This window comes from Heteronotia binoei, chromosome 5 (genome assembly GCF_032191835.1).
Source record: "Heteronotia binoei isolate CCM8104 ecotype False Entrance Well chromosome 5, APGP_CSIRO_Hbin_v1, whole genome shotgun sequence".
NCBI classification, from domain to species: Eukaryota; Metazoa; Chordata; class Lepidosauria; order Squamata; family Gekkonidae; genus Heteronotia; species Heteronotia binoei.
In genome coordinates this window covers 94,754,138-94,777,887 of record NC_083227.1, presented here as the reverse complement: position 1 = coordinate 94,777,887, position 23,750 = coordinate 94,754,138, and the positions used below count along the sequence as shown (strand labels likewise).

Genomic DNA, 23,750 nt, shown 5'->3' with positions numbered 1-23,750 from the left:
GTACCTATTTTGGATTAGGTAGCAGAGATATAAACTTTATAAAGGGCACAAACACAATTGGTTTTTTTTTAACTTAAAACATGCTTAAAACAGTAGTATTCATTTGTTTTAAAGGTGCTTTCTTTGTATCTCTCCCATGAGATCCAGGGAACTGGGCAAAGGAAACTCTGGTTCTTTCTGTCCTTCCCAGGAGGCCAGGAGCCTCAGTTAATAGAAGGAAGAGAGGCTTGGCTCAGTAGCTCTGCTGTGCAATTGAGAGAGCCTGGCAAAGCAAGCACTGCCTCCCCCCCCATTCCTCCTCAAGAGAGGAGTCTCAGCCAATAGAGAAAATAGAGACTTTGCTCTGTAGCTCCTGTGTTATTGAGCAAGCCTTGCAAAGCAAGCTGTTATGCAGAAGGAAGCAAGAGAGAGGGAGAAGGAAGCAGGGGGCCTGATAGGAACCCTCCGGGGGCCTGATTCAGTCCCCAGGCCTCATGTTTAACACCTCTGAGATGAATGTAATTTGCCCACTCATTTCTAAATGAAAACACAACATGTGACTTTGGTTAAATTGAACATAGCTGATCTGCAACTTATTGAACTTGTGAGAATGGGTTACTACAAGCTTGCAAAGCAAGCCTCCTCAACTGGACAATATCACCCCAGCTCAGAGCCAGTCTGGAATCTCTCCCAAATCTTTCTCTTCACAGGAGGCTCTTGAGCGTGTAGAGGGGATGGAGGAGCACAGTATCTGCCAATGACTATTCAGCCTTAAGGCTTGTAATTTGCTCTTCCAACCCTGAGGGGGCCCTTACTGCACCACCCAGACTACATAGCCAATAGCTGCCAATTTGATAATCCCCTATTGCAGATATCTCAGGGTGCTTACCAAATTAACATCCCTTATGCTTTCTCTGCAAGCTGGTTAGGGCCTCACCAAAAGCCAGGCCTAATTATACCTCCCCCGAACAGACCCTGCAAAGTAGGCAAAAAAAGGGCTCACTGCACTGCCAATTTGAGTGAGAGTCCCCAAAATTCCTGCTTGACCACTGGTAGGCAACCAGTTAATTCCACAGGGCCTAAGAAAAGGGAGGGAGGGTGGGTGGAGGAGCTCCAGCCACACTGCAGGACAAGGGAAGACTGGCGCTTTCCAGGCCTAACATAACAGCTGGCTCCAATGGGACCTTTTCCCATTTGACAGCCTCCCCCATGTGTTTTCATTCAAACCGTGGGGGACGGGCAAATGCTAGCTCCTACATAATCAAGCAGGAACTGGTGTTTGCATTGCTGAGGGATTACTGTCCAACAGTCATATGGAATTTGAATTATATCAGGGATTCAACACAGCACTTTTTATAGCTCTCCGTTATGTCTGCCCACAAGCAAGAAACACTTGATATAATAGGAATGAATAGATTCCATCCAACAATGTTGATATTTATACCCCTTGCCAGCTGCTGCAACCTTACATCCCAGCAGCAGGGAAAACTGATGAAATAAATAATGAACATAAGAACATAAGAGAACCCATGTTGGATCAGGCCAATGACCCATCCAGTCCAACATGCTGTGTTACACAGTGGCCAAAAAAATCCAGGCATCATCAGGAGGTCCATCAGTGGGACCAGGACACTAGAAGCCCCCCCACTGTGCCCAAGCACCAAGAATACAGAGCATCACTGCCCCAGATAGAGAGCGATACCTAATACCTTAGCCCTTACTTCAAATCCTCAAGTAAAACACGCAATCACACACTGCCACTATCTGCTTCTCCTGAAATAAAACTAAAATTTAAAATTACTACTTCTGCTTTCTGACCTTTCCTTCACTCATTTTTTTTTTTAAAAGATCGTTCATTAATACTATTTTATTCAAGCATCTTTAACAAAATCAAGCCATGAGCTCATACTAGCCCCTTGTCACAGAAGTTTAGAAATGCTTTGGGTTGAAATAGAGGGCCCAAAAGGAAATTTAACTATGGGAGTTTGTTATCGCCCACCAAATCAAAAGAGAGAGGACGATTATAATATGATGGAAGGATTAAAGATAGCGGCTAAACGTAAAAACTGTGTCGTAATAGGTGATTTTAACTACCCGCAGATTGATTGGGTCAATATGTGTTCTGGTCGAGAGAAAGAGATTGAGTTTCTTGATGCTCTCAATGACTGTGCTATGGAGCAGATGGTCTCAGAACCTACTAGAGGTGGGGCGATCCTGGATCTGGTCCTAAGTAATGCCCAAGACTTGGTGAGAGACGTAAAAGTGATTGCGCCGCTTGGGAACAGTGACCATAATGTTATTGATTTCACCGTTTGTATAAATAGGGAGTTGCCCAAAAAGACCGCCACAACCACATTTAACTTTAAAAGGGGTAAATTCTCTGAGATGAGGAGGCATGTGAGGAGGAAACTGAAAGGAAAGGTAAATACGGTCAAAACCCTTGGGGAAGCTTGGAAACTATTTAAAACTATAATCCTAGAAGCTCAGATAAAATACATACCACAAGTTAGGAAAGGCACAAACAGGTATAAGAAGAGGCCAGCGTGGTTAACAAACAAAGTAATGGAAGCTGTAAAAGGAAAGAAGGACTCCTTTAAGCGGTGGAAAACCAGTCCAAGTGAGATTAATAAAAGGGAACACAGGCAGTGGCAAATCAAATGCAAGACTGTGATCAGGCAGGCAAAAAGGGACTATGAGGAGCGTATTGCAAAAAACATAAAGATCAACAATAAAAATTTCTTCAAATATATTAGAAGTAGGAAACCAGCCAGGGAAGCAGTGGGGCCCTTGGATGACCATGGGGTAAAAGGATTACTGAAGGAGGATGGGGAAATGGCTGAGAAGCTGAATGCATTTTTTGCCTCCGTCTTCACCGTGGAAGATGAGAAGTGTTTGCCCGCCCCAGAACCACTAATATTGGAAGGGGTGTTGAAAGACCTGAGTCAGATTGAGGTGACAAAAGAGGAGGTCCTACAACTAATAGACAAATTAAAAATTAATAAGTCACCGGGTCCAGATGGCATACATCCGAGAGTTCTGAAAGAACTCAAAGTTGAACTTGTGGATCTTCTAACAAAAATCTGTAATCTTTCATTGAAATCTGCCTCTGTTCCTGAGGACTGGAAGGTAGCAAATGTCACCCCCATCTTTAAAAAGGGTTCCAGAGGGGATCCAGGAAATTACAGGCCAGTCAGTCTGACTTCAATACCGGGAAAGTTGGTAGAAACCATTATCAAGGACAGAATAAGTAGGCACATTGATGAACACGGGTTATTGAGGAAGACTCAGCATGGGTTCTATAAGGGAAGATCTTGCCTCACTAACCTGTTACATTTCTTTGAGGGGGTAAACAAACTTGTGGACAAAGGAGACCCGATAGATGTTGTTTACCTTGACTTCCAGAAAGCTTTTGATAAAGTTCCTCATCAAAGACTCCTTAGAAAGCTTGAGAGTCATGGAGTAAAAGGACAGGTCCTCTTGTGGATCAAAAACTGGCTGAGTAATAGGAAGCAGAGAGTGAGTATAAATGGGCAGTCTTCGCAGTGGAGGACGGTAAGCAGTGGGGTGCCGCAGGGCTCGGTACTGGGTCCCATGCTCTTTAACTTGTTCATAAATGATTTAGAGTTGGGAGTGAGCAGTGAAGTGGCCAAATTTGCGGATGACACTAAATTGTTCAGGGTGGTGAGAACCAGAGAGGATTGTGAGGAACTCCAAAGGGATCTGTTGAGGCTGGGTGAGTGGGCGTCAACGTGGCAGATGCAGTTCAATGTGGCCAAGTGCAAAGTAATGCACATTGGGGCCAAGAATCCCAGCTACAAATACAAGTTGATGGGGTGTGAACTGGCAGAGACTGACCAAGAGAGAGATCTTGGGGTCGTGGTAGATAATTCACTGAAAATGTCAAGACAGTGTGCGTTTGCAATAAAAAAGGCCAATGCCATGCTGGGAATTATTAGGAAGGGAATTGAAAACAAATCAGCCAGTATCATAATGCCCCTGTATAAATCGATGGTGCGGTCTCATTTGGAGTACTGTGTGTAGTTCTGGTCGCCGCACCTCAAAAAGGATATTATAGCATTGGAGAAAGTTCAGAAAAGGGCAACTAGAATGATTAAAGGGCTGGAACACCTTCCCTATGAAGAAAGGTTGAAACGCTTAGGGCTCTTTAGCTTGGAGAAACGTCGACTGAGGGGTGACATGATAGAGGTTTACAAGATAATGCATGGGATGGAGAAAGTAGAGAAAGAAGTACTTTTCTCCCTTTCTCACAATACAAGAACTCGTGGGCATTCGATGAAATTGCTGAGCAGACAGGTTAAAACGGATAAAAGGAAGTACTTCTTCACCCAAAGGGTGATTAACATGTGGAATTCACTGCCACAGGAGGTGGTGGCGGCCACAAGCATGGCCACCTTCAAGAGGGGGTTAGATAAAAATATGGAGCAGAGGTCCATCAGTGGCTATTAGCCACAGTGTGTATGTGTGTGTGTGTATATATATATATATATATATATATATATTTGGCCGCTGTGTGACACAGAATGTTGGACTGGTTGGGCCATTGGCCTGATCTAACATGGCTTCTCTTATGTTCTTAAGTTAATCTTGTGTCTGAAGCAGGGACTAGCCTGAAACGGAGGGAAAAGAAGGATGACACAGACATGCTGAACCAGGGAAATTCAGGCCACAACTTTTATTGATCACAAATTCCTTGGGTCTTGGCAAACCACAGGCCAGGAAAAATGGCTACAGCTGAGAGGGTGAATTTTGCCTGCCAAGGACTCTGAATGTCTAGTTTGCCTGTAGTCCCCTCCTTTAAAATACACAATATAAACCAAATTGGAGGCCACTGAATGGGGGCTGTGTTCACTCCTTGCAAGCCATAAAATGGCCAAAGGGGAAGAGCTGAAGAAAGTAGTGTGAGGTGCCTGGATGGGCACAAATTCCTTGGGTCTTGGCAAACCACAGGCCAGGAAAAATGGCTACAGCTGAGAGGGTGAATTTTGCCTGCCAAGGACTCTGAATGTCTAGTTTGCCTGTAGTCCCCTCCTTTAAAATACACAATATAAACCAAATTGGAGGCCACTGAATGGGGGCTGTGTTCACTCCTTGCAAGCCATAAAATGGCCAAAGGGGAAGAGCTGAAGAAAGTAGTGTGAGGTGCCTGGATGGGCACAATTGCTCCAGAGCCCTTCTGTTTCCACTCCCTCCTCCACCCAGCCATAATAGGAGCTCCAGCTTACAGCTGAGAGCTGAACATCTTAATTGAAATCTCCTGGTCTAGTTTGTCCCAACACACACATACACACGTATGTACAGGGAATTATGTTTCGAAGTCTTTCTCCAGCTTCCTCAACTAGCTCCATATCCTCTATTTACCGTATTTTCAGACCATAAGACGCACTTTCCTCCCCCAAAAAAGTGTGGGGGGAAAGTGTGTGTGTCTTATGGAGCGAAGGGACGATAGGACGTACCTTCCTCCGGGGGGGGGGGGTGATCCGCTGCCTCCGCCTCCGATCCCGGCGCTTCCCCCGTGCCTGCCTGGCTCCAGCTCTGCTTCCAGCAAGTGCTGGGATCGCTCTATGCTTCCCCCACCACAAACCCAGCGCTCCGCGAGCGCCGGCTGTGGAGGGGGCAGCGTGCTTCCTCCGTGCCTGTCTGCCTGGCTCCAGCTCTGATGCTTACAGCAAGCACCAGGATCGCTCCCTCCGCCCTCCGATCCCGGCGCTTGCTTTAAGCATCAGAGCTGGAGCCAGGCAGACAGGCATGGAGGAAGCATGCCGCCCCCTCCGCAGCCGGTGCTCACGAAGCGCTGAGTTTGCGGAGGGGGCGGGTGCTTCCTCCGTGCCTGTCTGCCCGGCTCCAGCTCTGATGCTTAAAGCAAGTGCCGGGATCGGAGGGCGGAGCGAGCGATCCTGGCGCTTGCTGTAAGCATCAGAGCTGGAGCCAGGCAGACAGGCACGGAGGAAGCACGCTGCCCCCTCCACAGCCGGCGCTCGCGGAGCGCTGGGTTTGTGGTGGGGGAAGCGTGGAGTGATCCCAGCACTTGCTGGAAGCAGAGCTGGAGCCAGGCAGGCACGGGGGAAGCGCCGGGATCGGAGGCAGAGGCAGAGGATCGCCCCCCAGGAAGAAGGTGCGTCCTATGGTCCGGAGCGTCTTATGGACTGAAAAATACGGTAAATCCTACACAACCTGCTTTTTAAAAAACTCTCTTTCTGGTTTAAAATGCTAGTGTTAATTATTAGTTCTTGAGGGGATGCTTAAAAGTTTTTTATTTATTTATTTAAAATATCCCATGGAACAAGCCAAAATAATTACTAATAATATTTTAAACTTTATCGCTAAAAAATAGGAGGGGGACTTCTGTCTCCCCCCAACACAGCTGCAGATAATTAACCATTTATTCATTAGTACTGAGAGGGAAGTTTACAGTAATTCAGGGTTTCCCAAACTTTTCTTTCCCGTGGCCCAGTTATTTTTACACTTCTCCTTCGTGGCCCACTAAAATTTGGGAGTGGAGTCGGGAGACAGGAATTATGTCATTTCCTGTGGTGTCAAGGACCAAGTGATGTCACTTCTGAAGCACACTGAACCAAAACTCCACCTTTTCCTGTGATGTCACTCCCCCAAACCTGCCTCTTCTTCAGAAGTAAATTCATTTTCAGAAAAATCTCTCTGAAACTCATGCTGAGCCAAAATGGGGGTGGAAAGTGGGCGGTCCTCTTTTTTCACCCCCACACCTGCATGCACCTATCTGTTTGTGTATTCTTCTCCAGCTTGCAAGCACTCCTAATGCCCATGTTCAATTGCCTGCACCACTTACACATCCCTTCCTCAACAGAACTGGCCAGTGTATGCAGTTGGGAGTGCTGTTGCCATTGCTATCAGGAATGCCAGCACTGCGTACCACCCACACTGGGCCCTGGCAGTTGCTCTACCTCAAAATATGCTGACACATTTGGTAGGCCCTTCCTTCAGCTGCTACTACTGGAACCCTGCCTCAAGCTACAACCAAGCTTGCTTGGTTTCAAGAAAATCTTTTGACAGCTATTTTTCATACTTTTCTTTGGTTGGAACACTGGGAAATTGCTGTGAAAGGTAGCAGAGAATTGTACTGCAATTAATGAATTAATTTCAAGTTATATGAAGTTCATACAAGCTTTTCTGCAGTTATTCCAAAAAGAATATTTATGAGGGGCTTGCAGCTTTTTACTGGCTGCGTTTCCCATGCCTTTAAAAGCAACCTGTTGTGAGGATACTTAGCCAGTGAATGACTTTCATCCTTTTTAATATCTACAGGAGAAGTTTAATTTTGTTAAAAGCAGGACCAGTAAAATGGTGCCAAGTTCACAGTACCATCTCTTCCAGTGCTGTTGAGATATACTGCAGTAATCTCCAATAATCTCTTTCTGCCCCCACACCTCTTACTCTCACTCACTCACACAGAAATTTCATAGAAGGCCACCTGGCTACAATTGGGGGTGCCAACTTTTCATTGGCAGAGCTCCTATGTCTGCAACAACAGTATGATGAAAAGTTTCATCCAGCAAAAATGGAAGGAAGGAAGGAAGGAAGGAAGGAAGGAAGGAAGGAAGGAAGGAAGGAAGGAAGGAAGGAAGGAAAGAAGGAAGGGAAAGGAAGGGAAAGGAAGGGAAAGGAAGGGAAAGGAAGGGAAAGGGAAGGGAAGGGAAGGGACGGGAAGGGAAGGGAAGGGAAGGGAAGGGAAGGGAAGGGAAGGGAAGGGAAGGGAAGGGAAGGGAAGGAAAGGAAAGGAAAGACATGAAAAGAAAGAACATAAACATAAGAGGAGCAATGTTTGATCAGACCAGTGGACTATCCAGTCCAAAATTCCCTCATACAATGCCCCAAAAGCACCAGAATGTCCACCAATGAAGCCAGGGCAAAGGGAAAAAAAGCCTTCCTCATCATCAGATGACCCCAGCCAGCAAAAATTTTGCCCAGGGGTCGTTTGGTAAAAAAAACCCAGTTACTGGAATGTCCACTCCCCGCCCCTCCCGGCTGAAAAAAACACACACACCCTTCTTTGCCGCCCAGGCCTCCCGGGGAAATCTCCCCAAAAAAACATACTGCAAGGCACATGAAAGCTCCTACCTTGAAGAACACTTCATGGCTCTAAAATGCGAATGGATGCCAGCTTTTCTTTCAAACACTGGGAGCAGGGGAGAAGGAAGGAGAGGAAGCCCAGCTCCTCTCTGCACAACACAGAGAGGGGGCAGGGCTAGTTTTGCTGGGGGTGGGGCTAGATTTGGCTTTTCTTGTGACCCGGTAGTGAGGCTTCCATAGCCCGGTACTGGGTCATGACCCTGCAAATGGGAAATACTGCAGTAATTAATTCAATTAATTCATTTGTAAGGAGACAACATAAAGAAACAGTAGGCTTAATTGCATCACTAGCCCTTTAACACTACTGAAGATTGCTTTGTGCTGTAATTGCATTTAAATAAAATATTATCATCACAAAACACCATCACCAAAAATTGAGGGATGCAGTGAACCGACCATGTCCAGAGCCGAAGTGTTCATTAAAAATTAATACTTTGTGCAACAGCAGACTAAATGGCTAGAAGGACCAAAAGCTTACCTAAAGGAAAGCTAGTAAAACATTTCCTAAAACCAAATGTTTTGTTACTGTGCTTTGGACTCTACTTGAGAGTCAGGTCACCTGTAAACCCAGGTTTTCTGTGTACTTTCCCCCCTTCAGTTCTGATCACATTCTGCTTCCATTTATTCCCTGGTTTCTGTAGTTTTGTTTGTTTTGTTCCCTCCCTGCGCCCCTGGTTCTTTTTAGACCACTTTTACCCCAATCTTTTTCTGGAAGCCAATTTCAATTTTTTTCCTTGTGTGTATTTGTGTTGGTTTGCCTGACCACTCACAACACCTCTATCCCACTTTTCCAATGAATCTCCCCACCACCACCATTAAAACAAGTGGTTTCTTTTTTAAAAAGGTACTGAAATATTTCAAAAGTGTTGCAATATAGTTTAAGCAAAATCTCTGAATTCCCAGCTTTCATTTTTAAAAAATGTAAGTTTCTATCCTTTTCTGTCATGGTGATATAAGAAAAAATGCTCTAATGCTCTAATAGAGAGCCAGTTTGGTGTAGTGGTTAAGTGTGCGGAGTCTTATCTGGGAGAACCGGGTTTGATTCCCCACTCCTCCACTTGCACCTGCTGGAATGGCCTTGGGTCAGCCATAGCTCTAATAGAGAGCCAGTTGGGTGTAGTGGTTAAGTTTGCAGACTCTTATCTGGGAGAACCGGGTTTGATTCCCCACTCCTCCACTTGCACCTGCTGGAATGGCCTTGGGTCAGCCATAGCTTTCGCAGGACCTCTCTCAGCTCCACCCACCTCACAGGGTGTCTGTTGTGGGGAAGGAAGGTAAAGGAGATTGTGAGCCGCTTTAAGACTCTGAGATTTGGAGTGTAGAAGATGTAGATCATCTTTTCCTAAATCATGAGAGCTTCCTTTCATGAGGAAAGGAAAGAGAGACTTTAAAAAAAGGCTGGAAATTCAGAGAACCTGCTTCGACTAACATTAGAACACTATATTGACATTTTAATTATGTCTTTAATAAATTTCCACCATAAATTAGTGTTCCCTGTAAACTAAGTTAGTGTGAGCTAGCTCACAATTTTTAAGCTTCTGGCTCACACATTTTTGTCTTAGGAGGGATGGCCTCAGAGCAGACTAATTTATTCAGTGGCCAAATTGCTCACTCCAGACTTTAATGCTGGTAGCTCACAAAGTAGAATTTTTGCTGACAAGACTGCTGCTTAGAGGGAACATTGGCCGTTATATCAATATATTGATTATATAAGCATATACAAAAAATAAAATGGTGGAATTGCTGTGATGCTACTGATGATGACAGCTTGAGGGCATGTGAGGGGAAAAATAAACTGACTGCCCAACTATGAAAATGTAGAGGGAGAGTCGATGTGCAGAAGAACCCTGCCCAAACTGAGTCCAATGCTTGTGGATTGACTGCCAAGAAAATCAGGATTAAGTCAAACATGCAGAAAAGCAACATTTCTTTAATCCTAAATGTTTGAAGAAGTGAGATGAATTAACCAGGGATATATAGAAGCCACTGTGGACATGCTGAAATTCACTGTTACTACAACACTTTTCTTTTGCTTGAGAATTTGCATATGTGGTGCTTTTAAAGAGTTTTACAACTACAAAATGAGACCAATATTTTGAAAACTGCATCAAAAAAGTAATATAGTACCCAAAGCAGCTTACATTATTATCCTCTCTTCCATTTTAATCTGATATTTAACACTCTGTGAAGTTGGATAGATTGAGAGGATGTGACTAGTCCAAGGTCACCCAGCAAGCTTCCATGGCAGAATGGGAATTTGAACCTGGATTTCTCAGATCTTAGTCTGACACTTTAATCACTACACCATGCCGGCTCTCATAATACTCTTGCAGTATATGTATGTAATATCCAGCCTGTGGTTCACTTCACGTGATCTTGTCATATGCAGTTATCTGCTTCAGTGCCCTTTAGTTCCCACTTCCTGCTTGCATATGGCTTACATAGCCCTTTCCACACTTGGATCTCAACCCAGGCTTCTAAGTTCAACTTGCAGCCATTTACCTTGCATTTATCTCTGGTTATTACAGCATCCATATACTCTGGGACAACTGTGGGGCAAAACTGTGGGTGACCTCAATTAAATGTGGAAACAAAAAAACAGCTGAGATAAAAACAGGGGTGAACTCGAGTGTAGTGCAGAATGTCAGTTTGGGAACGGGCTGAGCCAGGATTCAAGTTCTAGTGCAGAAAGGCCCACAGACACCAACCCTGCCCATCAGGACACCCCTAGGCTGCCAGACAATATCCTAGTCCTACCCACTTAAGCACAGGAAGTACATATTTGTATCTACAGAATTTAGAAAGGTATAAAACTTGCAACAGAAACCATCCAAGCCCTGGTTAACAAGACTTCTTCATACGAATTATTATGAGAAAGGGAGAAAATGGCTGTATGATAGAAGAAAAATGCATACTGTTGTATAGAGAATAAAGTTGTAATGATCTGACCACCTTTTGAAAAATACTACATAACTTAAACTGATTACCATTCCGTGACGGTACTGAAATGTGTGTAGCTTTTTTTTTTAAAAAAGCTTCTTAACTGTAGTTCTTTAAAAACAATATTAACTTGGTTTCATTGTATTTTACCTGCCAACGTTTTTACAATATACATGCTGGGTTACTTAAATGCATATTATCACTTCCTAATAAACTACATGAGATTTTCCCAATGTAACATTGAAGCATTTTGGATTAGCCAAGACAAGATCCATCATCTGTAAACCACATTAATATTGTAAAAATACTGGTTATGAATTGAATGTAAAGCCATTCTAAACATATATTTTGCTCTTGTGGGTGATTATCTCTGGTACTGTTTCTTTCTAGTTAAAGTATGTTTTATTTCTATTTTTTTTATCCATGTGGCATTCTACAATGATTACCAATTAATAAATCCAAAACCCATATTGAATTATAACTGTATTCTTCAAATTACTAACATTAATTATAAAGTCAAGAATCCTTGATAGGAAGAAAGGTAGAATGAGAATTCCTTTCCGGCTCTTAATAGTTTAACTCATTTAGTAAGTAATCAGTGGCTTTGAGCTGAACCTGAATGTTATGTTTAGTCATCCATGTAATTCCTATTGTAAATAAACATTTCAAGTAAAAATCTAGTTCATATTTAGTCTCTTTCTCTCAAACTTGCATGTCAGATTTGAAAAGTTTAGCTTGCTCATATTAAAATAACCAAACCCCCCATGAAATACAAATCTTTGGATTTCCCCATGCAGCTGATTGTCTTAGTGGATGCTTCACACAATTGAGTAATATTCACACTCATTTCGTTTCTAGGTCAATGTAAAATACTACCAGTACTACTGATAAATGCTCAAAGTCTCTCACTGTACATTGTAATTTAGAAAATGTATCAACTCTACATATCTAAAAGAGAGAGAACACGGTAATGTCTGAAAGATACCTTCTATTCAATGTCTATATTACTCAAGCTCATGTTTCTGCTGATCATTTGTTTTAAGGATGTTACTTCTACATGCTTAACAAGAGCCATTTGTATCGACAGCAAGCCCCTCACTTCTACAAAGGTATACATTTCTGCAGAAATGTTTTACAAAATGCTCAGGTATTGGCAAGACATACATTATAATTTAATTTCATTTAGGCTCCACGTACTTTGTTTTATATTCAGAAATCACAAATAAGTAGAAAACAATTTCCTCCGAATAATTTGTTGTGCCTTTAGATTTTCCTATGTTTAGAGAGGGTTAAATCATCAGAATCAACAGGAAAAGGGATTTTGTGGCATATTATTTTTCATTTCATTTCACTACATTTTTACTACATTTAAAAGCTAACAGTGACTTTAGTGACTTATACACATTGCACTGAAATCAGAGTGGTAGACCATGAATAACTAATTGCATGTCACTCACTATTTTGAAGTGTATAGATTTACTAGAATTCTAATAAAATTTTGACTCCTCCCTTCCGGACCGTCTCTCTTTTTCTTCTGGAAGGATACTAGATAGTTACAAAGTCATGACTCTGACTGAACCTCTGCAGCTGTACTGTGCTTTTGTTCTTTACTAAGGAATCCTTAACCACAATGAACTGAGAATGTGGTGCACACATGATATTCAGCCGTTATAACTATGGTAAAGTTTAATTCAGTACAAATATAAACCATGGTTAAAACTAACCAGGAATTTAATACAGTTTCAAAACTCTGATTAAGAGGAACCCCTGATCATTGTTTACCTGGGTTAAGGCTGATACAATTAAGACTGATCAAAGTTAAGGTAGGCAAATGGAAACTGAGTGATGCAGTTTACAGAATGCATAATTCTGTATCCTGGTCTTCATATATACAGACATGTGAAAATAAATGTTACTATCTAGAAACCAGCAAAGAAGTTGCACTGATGAACAATCCTATTAATGAACCACAATAGGATTACATTTTTCTCAGGCAAAATGGTCAAAATTTGACATTATTAAATTAGCAAGGATTACTATTACAATGTGCTGCTAATACATCAAAATATCACAAGTAGATTTTACAAAAGAACAAATCACCTTGAACTGTAATATTTGTTAACAAAATGTCATTAAAATGTCCATAATACATTTGTATACATATTGATAATTTCTTTTCTATCATTAATAACCCATAATTTAGACACAATTGGCATGATCTAAACCCCAACAAGTGTGCCTACAGGGAACAATAAAAATACTCTTCATTCAGAATTGACAGAGCAAGCACATTCCTCTGCCCCAATCCATCTTTTGAATGAATATACACATTGTGCCATGCCATCCCCAGCTTAGTATGGTTATAGAAGGAAAATACATTCCCTCATCCAGAATCATAACATACACTTATGTGTTGTATGGTCTTCTTTGGGCTACATGAAAGATGGAATAATATCTATTTACTCTTCTTAATCAGACCAGGATCAACTGAAGTCCAGCATTTTGTTTTTGACAGTATTGTGCCAGTTGCATCCAGACGTTTTCAACCAATGCCTGTGGATGAAAGCTACCATATGCTGCCACCAGAATATGGTATTAAGAAGGCTATTACTCATGAACAAGGCAAGGCTGCTGCTGAGTAGGAACAAACTGGTGAGGAAAGCTCTTATGCTGGAACAGCATACCTCAGCATGAACTAAATTTTGGATTACTAAACTCTAAGAAGGAGAATAAAAGAGTTATATAGGAGGTTCCTGAGTCCAGCAACTCTGTATTGCTTTCTGGGCTAGCATGGCTAGCTACTGTAAGTCAGTCTACACATTCTATTACTGTTCCATCCTAATAAATTCAAAGCACAAGCTAGAATCCACCTTCTCTGGCTTTCTCACTCTAATGTGTAATTTCATATACCAAATTTACATAAAACTATGAATGGAGGAAAAAATGATTCCACACCGGATGAATCTGTCCACTGCATACTTATCTTACCTTATGCACAGAGCCAACACAAGTACAAGTTGCATGACCATTTATTATGTCAGAAGATCTGATCTATGCATAGGTGTTGGAGACAAGACCAATAGACAAGACTGTGTGTTGAATGAATGTAGAATCATTCTGTAAAAAGGGCTACACACAGCTTTCTAAGGGATGTATCTCAGATTGTGCTGGTGCAGTAAAAATGGTATAACATTGCTTCTGGATGCTGGGCAAAAGAAGCTGGATTGTACCTCAAGCTCTTTTTAAAAATAAAAACAAAACTACATTAGACATTTTTATGATAAAAGATTATAAACATGCTCACTCCAACCAGGTATCAATCCCTTAATCCACTTTTTTAACTTTGACAACAAATCAGAAACTCCACACTGATTCTACATAATTGGGTATAAAATTTTGAAACACAATATCATCACTTAAACAATATCCAGTGTATTTAGGATACTTTGAGACTCACTTCTATAGCATGATGGACTATACTAAATGTGGGATAGTCACAAGACACAAAGATAGTACAATTAATTGATCAAATAATGTTGCTTCCTCCTTGAGAACGTTTAATTAAGCCTGGGGGTTTAAAATGGTCATTAGAAGTTATTTAAAAGTTCAGTCTAGTCTACTTTCAGATAGTATGCAAAGCCATACGCCCCATGAGGATTTTCTTACATGGATAGGCTTGCAGTGTTTCTTAACGAAATCTAAATTGTATTACAAATCTTAAAAGGACCTCATACTAAAGACTGAATTTGAAATATACTCTTTGTGCTGCTTTCTTCCTGGACAAAGTGAAGCTGCCTTTTAAACCACATACTCTACCACAGAAAGAAAACACATAAGTTATTGAAAGAAGAAAGGTGTTTTGGGTTTTTTTGCCTTTTTTACAAGTAGCCATAAAATATCACTAGAGGCCACATCCTAAACAACATACTAACCTTGCTTATCAGTCATATTTACATAGTTTATTTTTATCTACCAGTTTTAAACAGCTCTCTTGAAACCTTCAGCAAATAATTAAAATTTTGAGAGAATAGATTGTCTTCCTGTCCAGAGAAGCAAGCAAGCCAATACAAGACATCAACTTATGCCTATTATGTTTCTCTATTGATGTGGTCCCATAGCTCTAAGGGCACTGGATGATAATGCACTACAAAACTACCCAAAAATAGGCCTTTCATTTTAGTTACCTTAAGTGCCATGATAAAATGAGTAAATAACCCGAGAAGCAGTGTGATATGGCAAGTGATAGAAAACAGATAAACTGCTGCTTAACGTTTGTAGGGCAAATTTAAATTGTTAACAGTCACCATTCTATCAAGAATTTAAGTTCTATGAGAGATCTGAATCAGTTCTTAAGGGGTTGATCACAAACAATTTTCAGAATGAAGCAGTTCAGCTTGAAAGCTAATGTTGAAAAATGCCAAACTACAGAACAAAAATCCCAAGAAAACTGAGGAAGAATCATAGCAGCATTATTGGTGAACTGGTTTTTTAAAATCAATTTACACTCTTAATTAAATAAGAATTCTGCCATAATTGCTTTATATCGCAATATCAAATACAACACATTTTTAGAAAAAAATAGTATAGTGCACATCTTCTTGTAGCAATATTGAATGGAAACAACATGGCAGCAGCTAAATAGTTGATTCTTAACAGAAAGGTAGTAATACTGAAATAGTAAACAAAAATATTTATGGCAAAGTTTATTATTCAATATGATTGTATAACAACCTGTGCTCCTTGCAGTACAGTATCTGTAGGAAAATCCCCCTTGTTAAATCATACAGCCTATGAATTATTTCTGTCTAGGTGGGAAAATACCTTTATAATTAAATTATCTTCATTGCATATTTGCCACAGTCAAACTATGTGATTTGTATCTTTCTCTGTTTTAAGAATGGCTCTGAAAACTATCCATAGGACAAAGAAAAACATTTATTTCAAGCATTAAGATCCACTCTGTTTAACCTTATTTTACCTTTATTGTAGGATGTGACTTTAAAGAGACAGATACTTTTTAAAAATACCAAATGCAAATCATACATATACTACCAGAGACAAATATTTGATATCTCTCAGTTGACCAACTTTCTTCTCACATAACCTTTGAAAGCCAAATATATCTCTATCAAATTAAACTATTAAATATGAGATTAAATGAGAAACTAAGGACAATATGTGTCCTTATATGGTATTGGCTGCTTAGAAATAGGAAGAGTGCTGTGGCTTTGCAAATGAAGTGCCAACATCACTCCCAAATACAGCAACTTCTAAACACGAGTAAAGCAAATATAGACCATGAGCAACCCAGACACAAACTGTTCTATGGGGGAAGACAAATCGTAAACATATTGTGTCAAGAATTAAGCAGTGGGAAGATGATTTATGTTATGCCTTCTCTTGCACAATGTCCAAGGTTGATATTTTTGCTCACAGAATAGTTATGGAAAAAACTACTATAGCATACTATAATAATTCTATCTACATGAGATTGCATAAAATCTGTCCAATTCTTGCTGACATTGATAAAACCAGAACTTTCACAAACAAATGCAAATAGAATTGAGTATACAAATGGATGTTCCAGTATACATATGAATCTTTCATTCTGAAAAGTTAACACCAACACATTGGATGGGGTATCACACATATGGGCATATACTGATTACATGCTTGCCTGAACCTCAACAAGTCAAACTTGCTCTAAATATAAACAGTCATGCAGTCCTAGTGTAAGAGGTTTTCTTTTTACTTCAGCATAAGGTAATAATCATCCATTTCATTATGGCCATTACCCTGGAGTAAGTTATTCGAGTCTACAAACCACAATCTGCTTCTTTAAGAAGAGGTCCATTAAAGTTAATTTAAATGAATTGCTGTCGAAGAATGAGATCCACAGGACACCTACAATGATTGGGGGGGGGGGATTATTTCAACACAGCACAATCAGAATCAAGTTCTGACTCCTCCGTTTTGACTAAGCAATGCCTATCCATGAATAGCAAACACTGAAATCAGTCACATATTAAACATTGAATATGCATTGGTTGAAATCCAAGTATTTTGGTTCAGCTCAGTGGTATGAATCAGGCAGCAATTAAAGCAAATTATGACAAGGCTCATGCTGCATAACACTTCTCTCATAAGTGGCCGATTTAAAAATGTCTGCTTGTGGGATAAGCATCACTTATTAGAAACTGGAAGGTCAAAGTATGCATACTAGCATTTTACAGCGGCAGACTATTTACATGCTGATATGTAGATGAACATCAGAGAAAGGTGAGATTTATAGTTATAGGTTATTTATATAGAAGTAGTGAATTCAGAATGATATGTTTCTTGAATTGTTTCCATCACACTAAAAGGTTAACAAACTACTTTGAAATATTCTACTATGCATTCATCTCATTTTTATTTTGGTTTTGGATGAAGCATTCATTGCGATGCATTGGTGCTAGGAGTTTATGACTGCAATTTCAAGAATCAAAGACTGCTCATAAATAAGTGAATCCAATGCTCCTTAAATACATTGATTTGTTTATTTTACCAGACTCATGAAAATTGTTATCTTTTCTCTGACTAAAAACAAAAAAAACATACACCTTGTTATTAAGTACTACATTCCTGCAGTGTTAATATTATAAACAATCTCTTATCTGGTACATAAACACTGTGGCACACAACATTAAAATTACATATTGTTGTTTTACAAAGAGCATCAAAGATACATTGCCTGAAAGACACTTGTGCCATTGCCTAAGCAACCCATGGAACAAAGCATTTATACAAAGCTGATCCACTAACTGCTGGTCAAAATATTTACACATAGGAGACCTCAATCCTTTGTGCTCAAACGTCACATTTCAAAAAGCTGGCTTTGATCAAACCTCTAACAGGTTTCTTTCTATTATCTACCATGCCAAATTATTCCTACTTCTGCAGCTCTGAAGCTTTACAACCACACAATTCTAACATACACACCAATATGCTTCTGAGAGGTAACACCCAAAAAATGGTTCATGAAGAGAAAGCTGCTGCAAAAGGAACTAAATCGCGATTCCTATTCCTGTCCAGCAATCTGTATTCTTTTCTAACCAATGACGAAGACATAGGCTCTATATGACAGAGAATACTTACAAATGACACCTTCTACAAGCCATTGTTGTTTTTTGAAAAATTCTTTGTCCCTTTTCTTCTTTACAGCAGTCTGAGGTAGAGTACGTCTCTTTTCCAAGAATCAAAATTCACATTCACAGCTTTCACTTGCTCATTCACATTCAGCCATAGAAGAGCAACACAGATAAGGGAGTCTGTGATGTAACCAGCATCAAATGCTGCATCAGATGAAGCCAAAGGCTCTGAGGGGTTATATTTTGCAAAGCCAAAGGTTTTTCTAAGAAGGAGGATTAGCAAACGAATAAGCCACTAGCACAGGCTTCAAACATTTTTATTCATTTATGCTTTGTCTCATGAGAAATCTTCAATTTGTAACTTGATAACAATATTAAAATAGAACTTCAATTGCTTTCTTTTATGATATTTTGTTTCATAGTTTTTAAAAAATCAGAAGATGCAGTTTTAGAATTCACCATCTTTTTATGAACAGTGTAGTACAGTCCAAACTAGAAAAAGACCATTGGTCCTTTTATCACCATGGTAACAGCAGCATCTGTGGAGGCAAATTCTACACCCTTCTGTACTGCAAAGTCAGTATCTAGTGAGATACTATGACAGAAACTGTTAAGAAAAACTATGTTTAAGCAACAAAAAGGAATTTATATTAATTAGATTAAAACACAGTTTAATAGGATTATTTAGACCTTAGAAGAAAACAGTTTTTAAAAATTTCCCTTCCTTTTTCCTATTGTAGAAGACCTACCTCATAATTTTAGTTATTGTTATCTAGAGTTTTGGAAAGAAGTACATAACTCCCAATGTAACATATACATCATATTACATATCTCTTCTGATAGTCATTTTAAAATGTTCAGTGTATTACGTCATCAGGTAACAGTTAAATAATAGTTAAGCATACATATTGCTGCAGTAATCATACAAAATAAAGATGGTATAGGCAAAATAAAGATGCACTCATACAAAATAAAGATGGCAAAACTCACAATACTGCCCCTTTTATTAACCACTCTTAGCATAGGGGAAAAGCGAACCTAACATCCTGCTTTCTTTAAACACCTGAGTTTGTATCTTTCTTAATACAGAAGTCTTTAGTTAGATTCTTGAGGAATCAATTTATCCCTAACATGCTTACTCACTACCAGATGAGCAAGAGAAGTATATAGCCTCAACCTCCATTTTAGAGCAATTCGGCACTCTCTGAACTTAATTAAGATAGCCAATCTGTCTCCCTTAGTTTATGAGTCACTATAATGACCATCTGTTCCCATTACTAAATTAAATATATTATATGGACAGCTCATATTTGTGAATAAGATATGAAGTTAAGACTATTCCACAGGCTGGAAACATTAAAGTTAATGGAAGAGGAACTCTGTCAATCACATGTTGGTTATTGCTACAATGGCTGGTTTGGTACTTCAGCAGTTGAAATATATGAAGTCTTACATGCACCAAAAAATATGCCAATTCTGATTAGCTTTTAGTTAGCCTAGCAAACTGTATAGAAGCATGGTTCCAATTCACTGACATTTTATTAGTTTCTTATCATGTTGTATTCAGTTTAGGCTTATATTTTACAAGTAGAGACAGCACAAGGACTTGTAGGATAATTTCTTTTCGCTTTTCCAGAAACTCCATTGTCTCTCTCCCATTCCTGTTTTCTTCTCTCCTTCCCACCCAAAGCCAACCAACATTTATCTGTCCCCCTATATTCAGCTTTCCCTTCTGCCCTTTCTGATAACCTTTCCTCATAAGTTGTGCCTTGTGATTTTACCCATGCAGTTTAGGGCTTGAATGTATACAACTAACTTCACCGGATATAAGAGGGCAAGATTCAGATGCTACTATAAGTCTATCACTTTGGGAGATTTTAAGGGGGGGGCAATTTTTTTAAAGACAAAAGTATTTTTGCTTATGCTATGAGTTTCTGATTGGAAGACCACCACCATCCCCCTCGCAATTTTGATTCCTAGCATATGTAGGAGATTCGATTTACAAGGCCAGATTTGGGGGGGGGGCAAGAGGGGGTGCCTGCCCCAGGCGCCATCAGGGGGGGGTGCCAACATGGCTACCCCACCCATGCTTTTCTGCGTGCACAGACCCAGGGAGGAGAAATTGACAGCATCCCGGAGACGTTTGTGCCACCAGAGCTGGCGCATCCATTAGGCAACATTCAGCAGCTGCTTTGGGCACCAGCTCTTGTGGGGGGGGTGTGCGTTGTTTCTGTTTGCTGAGGGGCCAGAGGAATCTTCCAGCTCCTCAGTGAGCAGAAACAATGCAGGGCTTAAATTTCAGTCCTGGACACTCTCAAGCACGTGGGACTGAAAGTGCCGCCTTGTTGCTGCTTTCTGCTGTTTCTCAATTATAGGTTCTATTTCTGCTGAGGGGTTGAAGAAATCTTCCGGCCCCTTAGTAAGCAGAAAAAAGGGTGTGATGACATCACCATGTGACATCATCATGCTGTGCACGTGCGATGATTATTGGGGGGTGCAGCCCTGTGTGCTGCCCCCCTTTTTCCTTTGGGTCTGTGCACAGACCTGGGAAAGAAAAAAGGGGTGGCTGCCTGCGGGGGCGGAAGACTGGGGCTGCTTTGTGGGGGTGGGGTAGCTTGCCTAGGGCAGCAGGCACCCTCCACACCATTTTTTGAGTGGGGATACCATTTTTTAGTTTTGCTCCTGCTCAAAAAATGGGTAGATCCGGCCCTGCCGTTTTACAAATAGGGGTAGTGGTTCTGTTAAGAACAATAAACAACCAGACAATAACCTCAGATATGCAGATGACACCACTCTAATGGCAAAAAGTGATGAGGACCTAAAGAACCTCTTGTTGAGGGTGAAAGAGGAGAGCACAAAAGTAGGCTTGAAACTCAACATCAAAAAAACTAAGATCATGGCATCTGGCCCCATCACACCTTGGCAAATAGAAGGAGAAGACATGGAAGTAGTGACAGACTTCACATTTCTGGGATCCAAGATCGCTGCAGATGGTGACTGTAGCCATGAAATTAAAAGACGTTTGCTCCTTGGGAGGACAGCTATGGCAAACCTAGGCAGTATAATAAAAAGCAGAGACATCACCCTGCCAACAAAAGTCCGTATAGTCAAAGTGATGGTATTCCCAGTAGTAATGTATGACTGTGAGAGTGGGCTGAGCGCAGAAGAATAGATGCTTTTGAGATGTGGTGCTGGAGAAGACTCTTGAGAGTCCCTTGGACTGCAGTCAGTCCTAAGGGAAATCAACCCTGACTCTCCGTGGAAGGTCAGATGCTGAAGCTGAAGCTCAAATACTTTGGCCACCAAATGAGAAGGGAGTACTCACTGGAGAAGATCTTGATGCTGGGAAAGACAGAAGGCAAAAGAAGAAGGGGATGGCAAAAGATGAGAGGGCTGGACAGCGTTACTGATGTAACTAACATGAATTTGAGCAGACTTCAGAGGATGGTGGAAGACAGGAGGGTCTGGCGTGACTTTGTCCATGGGGTTGCAAAGAGTCGGACTTGACTGTGTGACTGAACAACAACAACAACAAAAAGGGTCACAACATGGCTAGCAGAGTTAGCAGAGTCTGCTCTCCACCAAGTACATTGGTTGGCAACAGCCCTGCTGAGTAGACAGAGGCAGAATTTCTACTCCACCCAATTTTTAGGACTAGCTTTTCTCTATGCTTTGTAAAGATCTATAATGGGAAATGAAAGCACTGAACATTAAAAAGGCATTAAGAAGGGGTGGCAGAAGAGGCTCCTCCTCAGAACAAGATGAGTCTTCTGTGAATTATTTTGTCACACTGTAGAGGGGGAATAGACTGATGTAGAAATTTTACTGGCCACTGAGCGTTCAATTAGTGTAAATTCAATAACTCACCACATCACAACCATACCGTACACTGAAGGGCTTTCTATTTCTATATTCCACCTCACAATTTAAGCACTGTTTTTAAAAAGAACAGTGGCATATGAAGGATAAATAACATAATGAAGAACCACTGGGATGAACCAATAATCAACAAAAATGCTAAAATCCCTGGGAAGGAAGAGAATATGCAAAAGGGGTGGGAGGGAACACGATGTATAGAAAAACCAGAGACAGAAAAGGATGGGATCAAGAGGACAACAGATAATTAAACAAATGTGAGTGGAGACAGATGGAATGAGTCTTGAAAAGAAATAATGAGACAGGGAAATTAGAGGTAAAGTGAGTAGTGCTAGGAAGAAGAATCAAACCAATATAATTTCTGTAACTATCATGGTGAAAAGTGAGAGAAATCTCCAAAAAAATGACCAGAGGGTAGGATGCTTCTACATTCATTTCAGGTGGGTAGCCTCTTGGACTGAAGTAGGGATGGGTCTAGCTTTGGGGCCCTCTTCAGTCCCCCCCATCCTGATTGTTGGGGTGGTCTACACTGTTGCTGGGCGGGCTGTTTAGGGGGTCTAACTTTGGGGCCATCTTCATTCCCCCTGTCCTATTGTTGGGATGGTCTGCACTGTTGCTGGGTGGGGTGGCGGCCATTTTCGCTGCTTATTACTTCCCTGTTGCTGGGGAGGGTGGCGGCCATTTTCTCTGCTTATTACTTCCCTGTTGCTAGGCAGGGTTGCGGCCATTTCTTGTTAGTCTCTGCTTAGAGCCACCTCCCCCCCGTTTTTTTCCAGGCTAGACATTGGGCTTGCTAGCCATGCCTAAGGGGCAAGGAAAATCAGAGGGCAAGAGCCCTGCACCAAAATCCCAGCCTCGCCGGCCAGTTTCTTATAAGTGCCCGGCACCTCAGCCTATGTTGTCTGAGGACTCCTTTGAGCAGTCCGTATTAGCTAAGTTGGCTGCTTTAGAGGGTTATAGTGCCAAGCCCCATATCACAGAGGTTGGGGGTAAGAAGGGCGTTTCATCCAAAGCTGTCAAGGCTGCTGATAGGAAATGGTTGCAAGAAAAGATTCTTAACCACTTGTCTTCTCCTAAGAGCAGGTCCAGCCCTGTTGAGACGGATGGAGCGTCACCTCTCCCGGTGGAAGTTCCTGATGTGGACGCCCAGCAAGGTGTGCAGTTTGGTAGGGGCAAGTCTGTACAACGCACTACTGTAGCTTGGCCATGGGGGCAGTCAGATACATTTGGGCCTGTGGCCAATAGCCAGTCTGCAGTGTTTACTAATCCTCAGCCTTGGGCTTGGGGTTTCAATTCGGCTAACCCTCTAGCGTCTTGGGATGGCCTACCTGGCCAGTTTCCTGGACTATCCTCGGTCCCTTGCGGTGGCTGGGGTTTCCCTTATCCCTGGGCCCCATCTTACTCTTCGGTGCCTGCTAAGGCCTTACCTTTTGGTGATCTGGTTCTTCCCTTAGAGGATCACTTGTTGCCAGCCACCAAGGATAAAATATTAAAGGGTGAATTTGTGGACCTTTTTTCTCTGCTCTACAGGGAGCTTGAGAAAAAGGATAAGGAGGACCTTGATGATAGGGGAAAGGAGAAAATCAAATGACATAAAGTTGATAGGACCTGAGCAAATTGGGTGTCTGGTTTCATTATTTACGCCGGAATAATTTCCAGGTCTCATCCATGGAGGGCCACTTCCATTTTCCAGTATTTTGA

At 41.2% G+C, this 23,750-nt stretch overlaps 1 protein-coding gene across 9 annotated transcripts in view; it reads right to left on the bottom strand.

Annotated features, from left to right (window-relative positions):
* Positions 1-18,401, bottom strand: part of IQSEC1 (IQ motif and Sec7 domain ArfGEF 1) — a 328,187-nt gene extending 309,786 nt beyond the window's left edge. For 5 of the 9 annotated variants that reach the window (XM_060239834.1, XM_060239844.1, XM_060239835.1 and 2 more), the window contains exon 1: positions 18,181-18,400. In XM_060239834.1, coding sequence (XP_060095817.1) covers positions 18,181-18,203 — 23 coding nt within the window. In that variant the 5' untranslated portion in view covers positions 18,204-18,400. Of the gene's footprint in view, positions 1-18,180 lie in introns of all 9 variants that reach the window. The other 4 variants (XR_009555442.1, XR_009555443.1, XM_060239843.1 and 1 more) reach the window with 1 other exon arrangement.
* Positions 18,402-23,750: the final 5,349 nt, after the last annotated feature.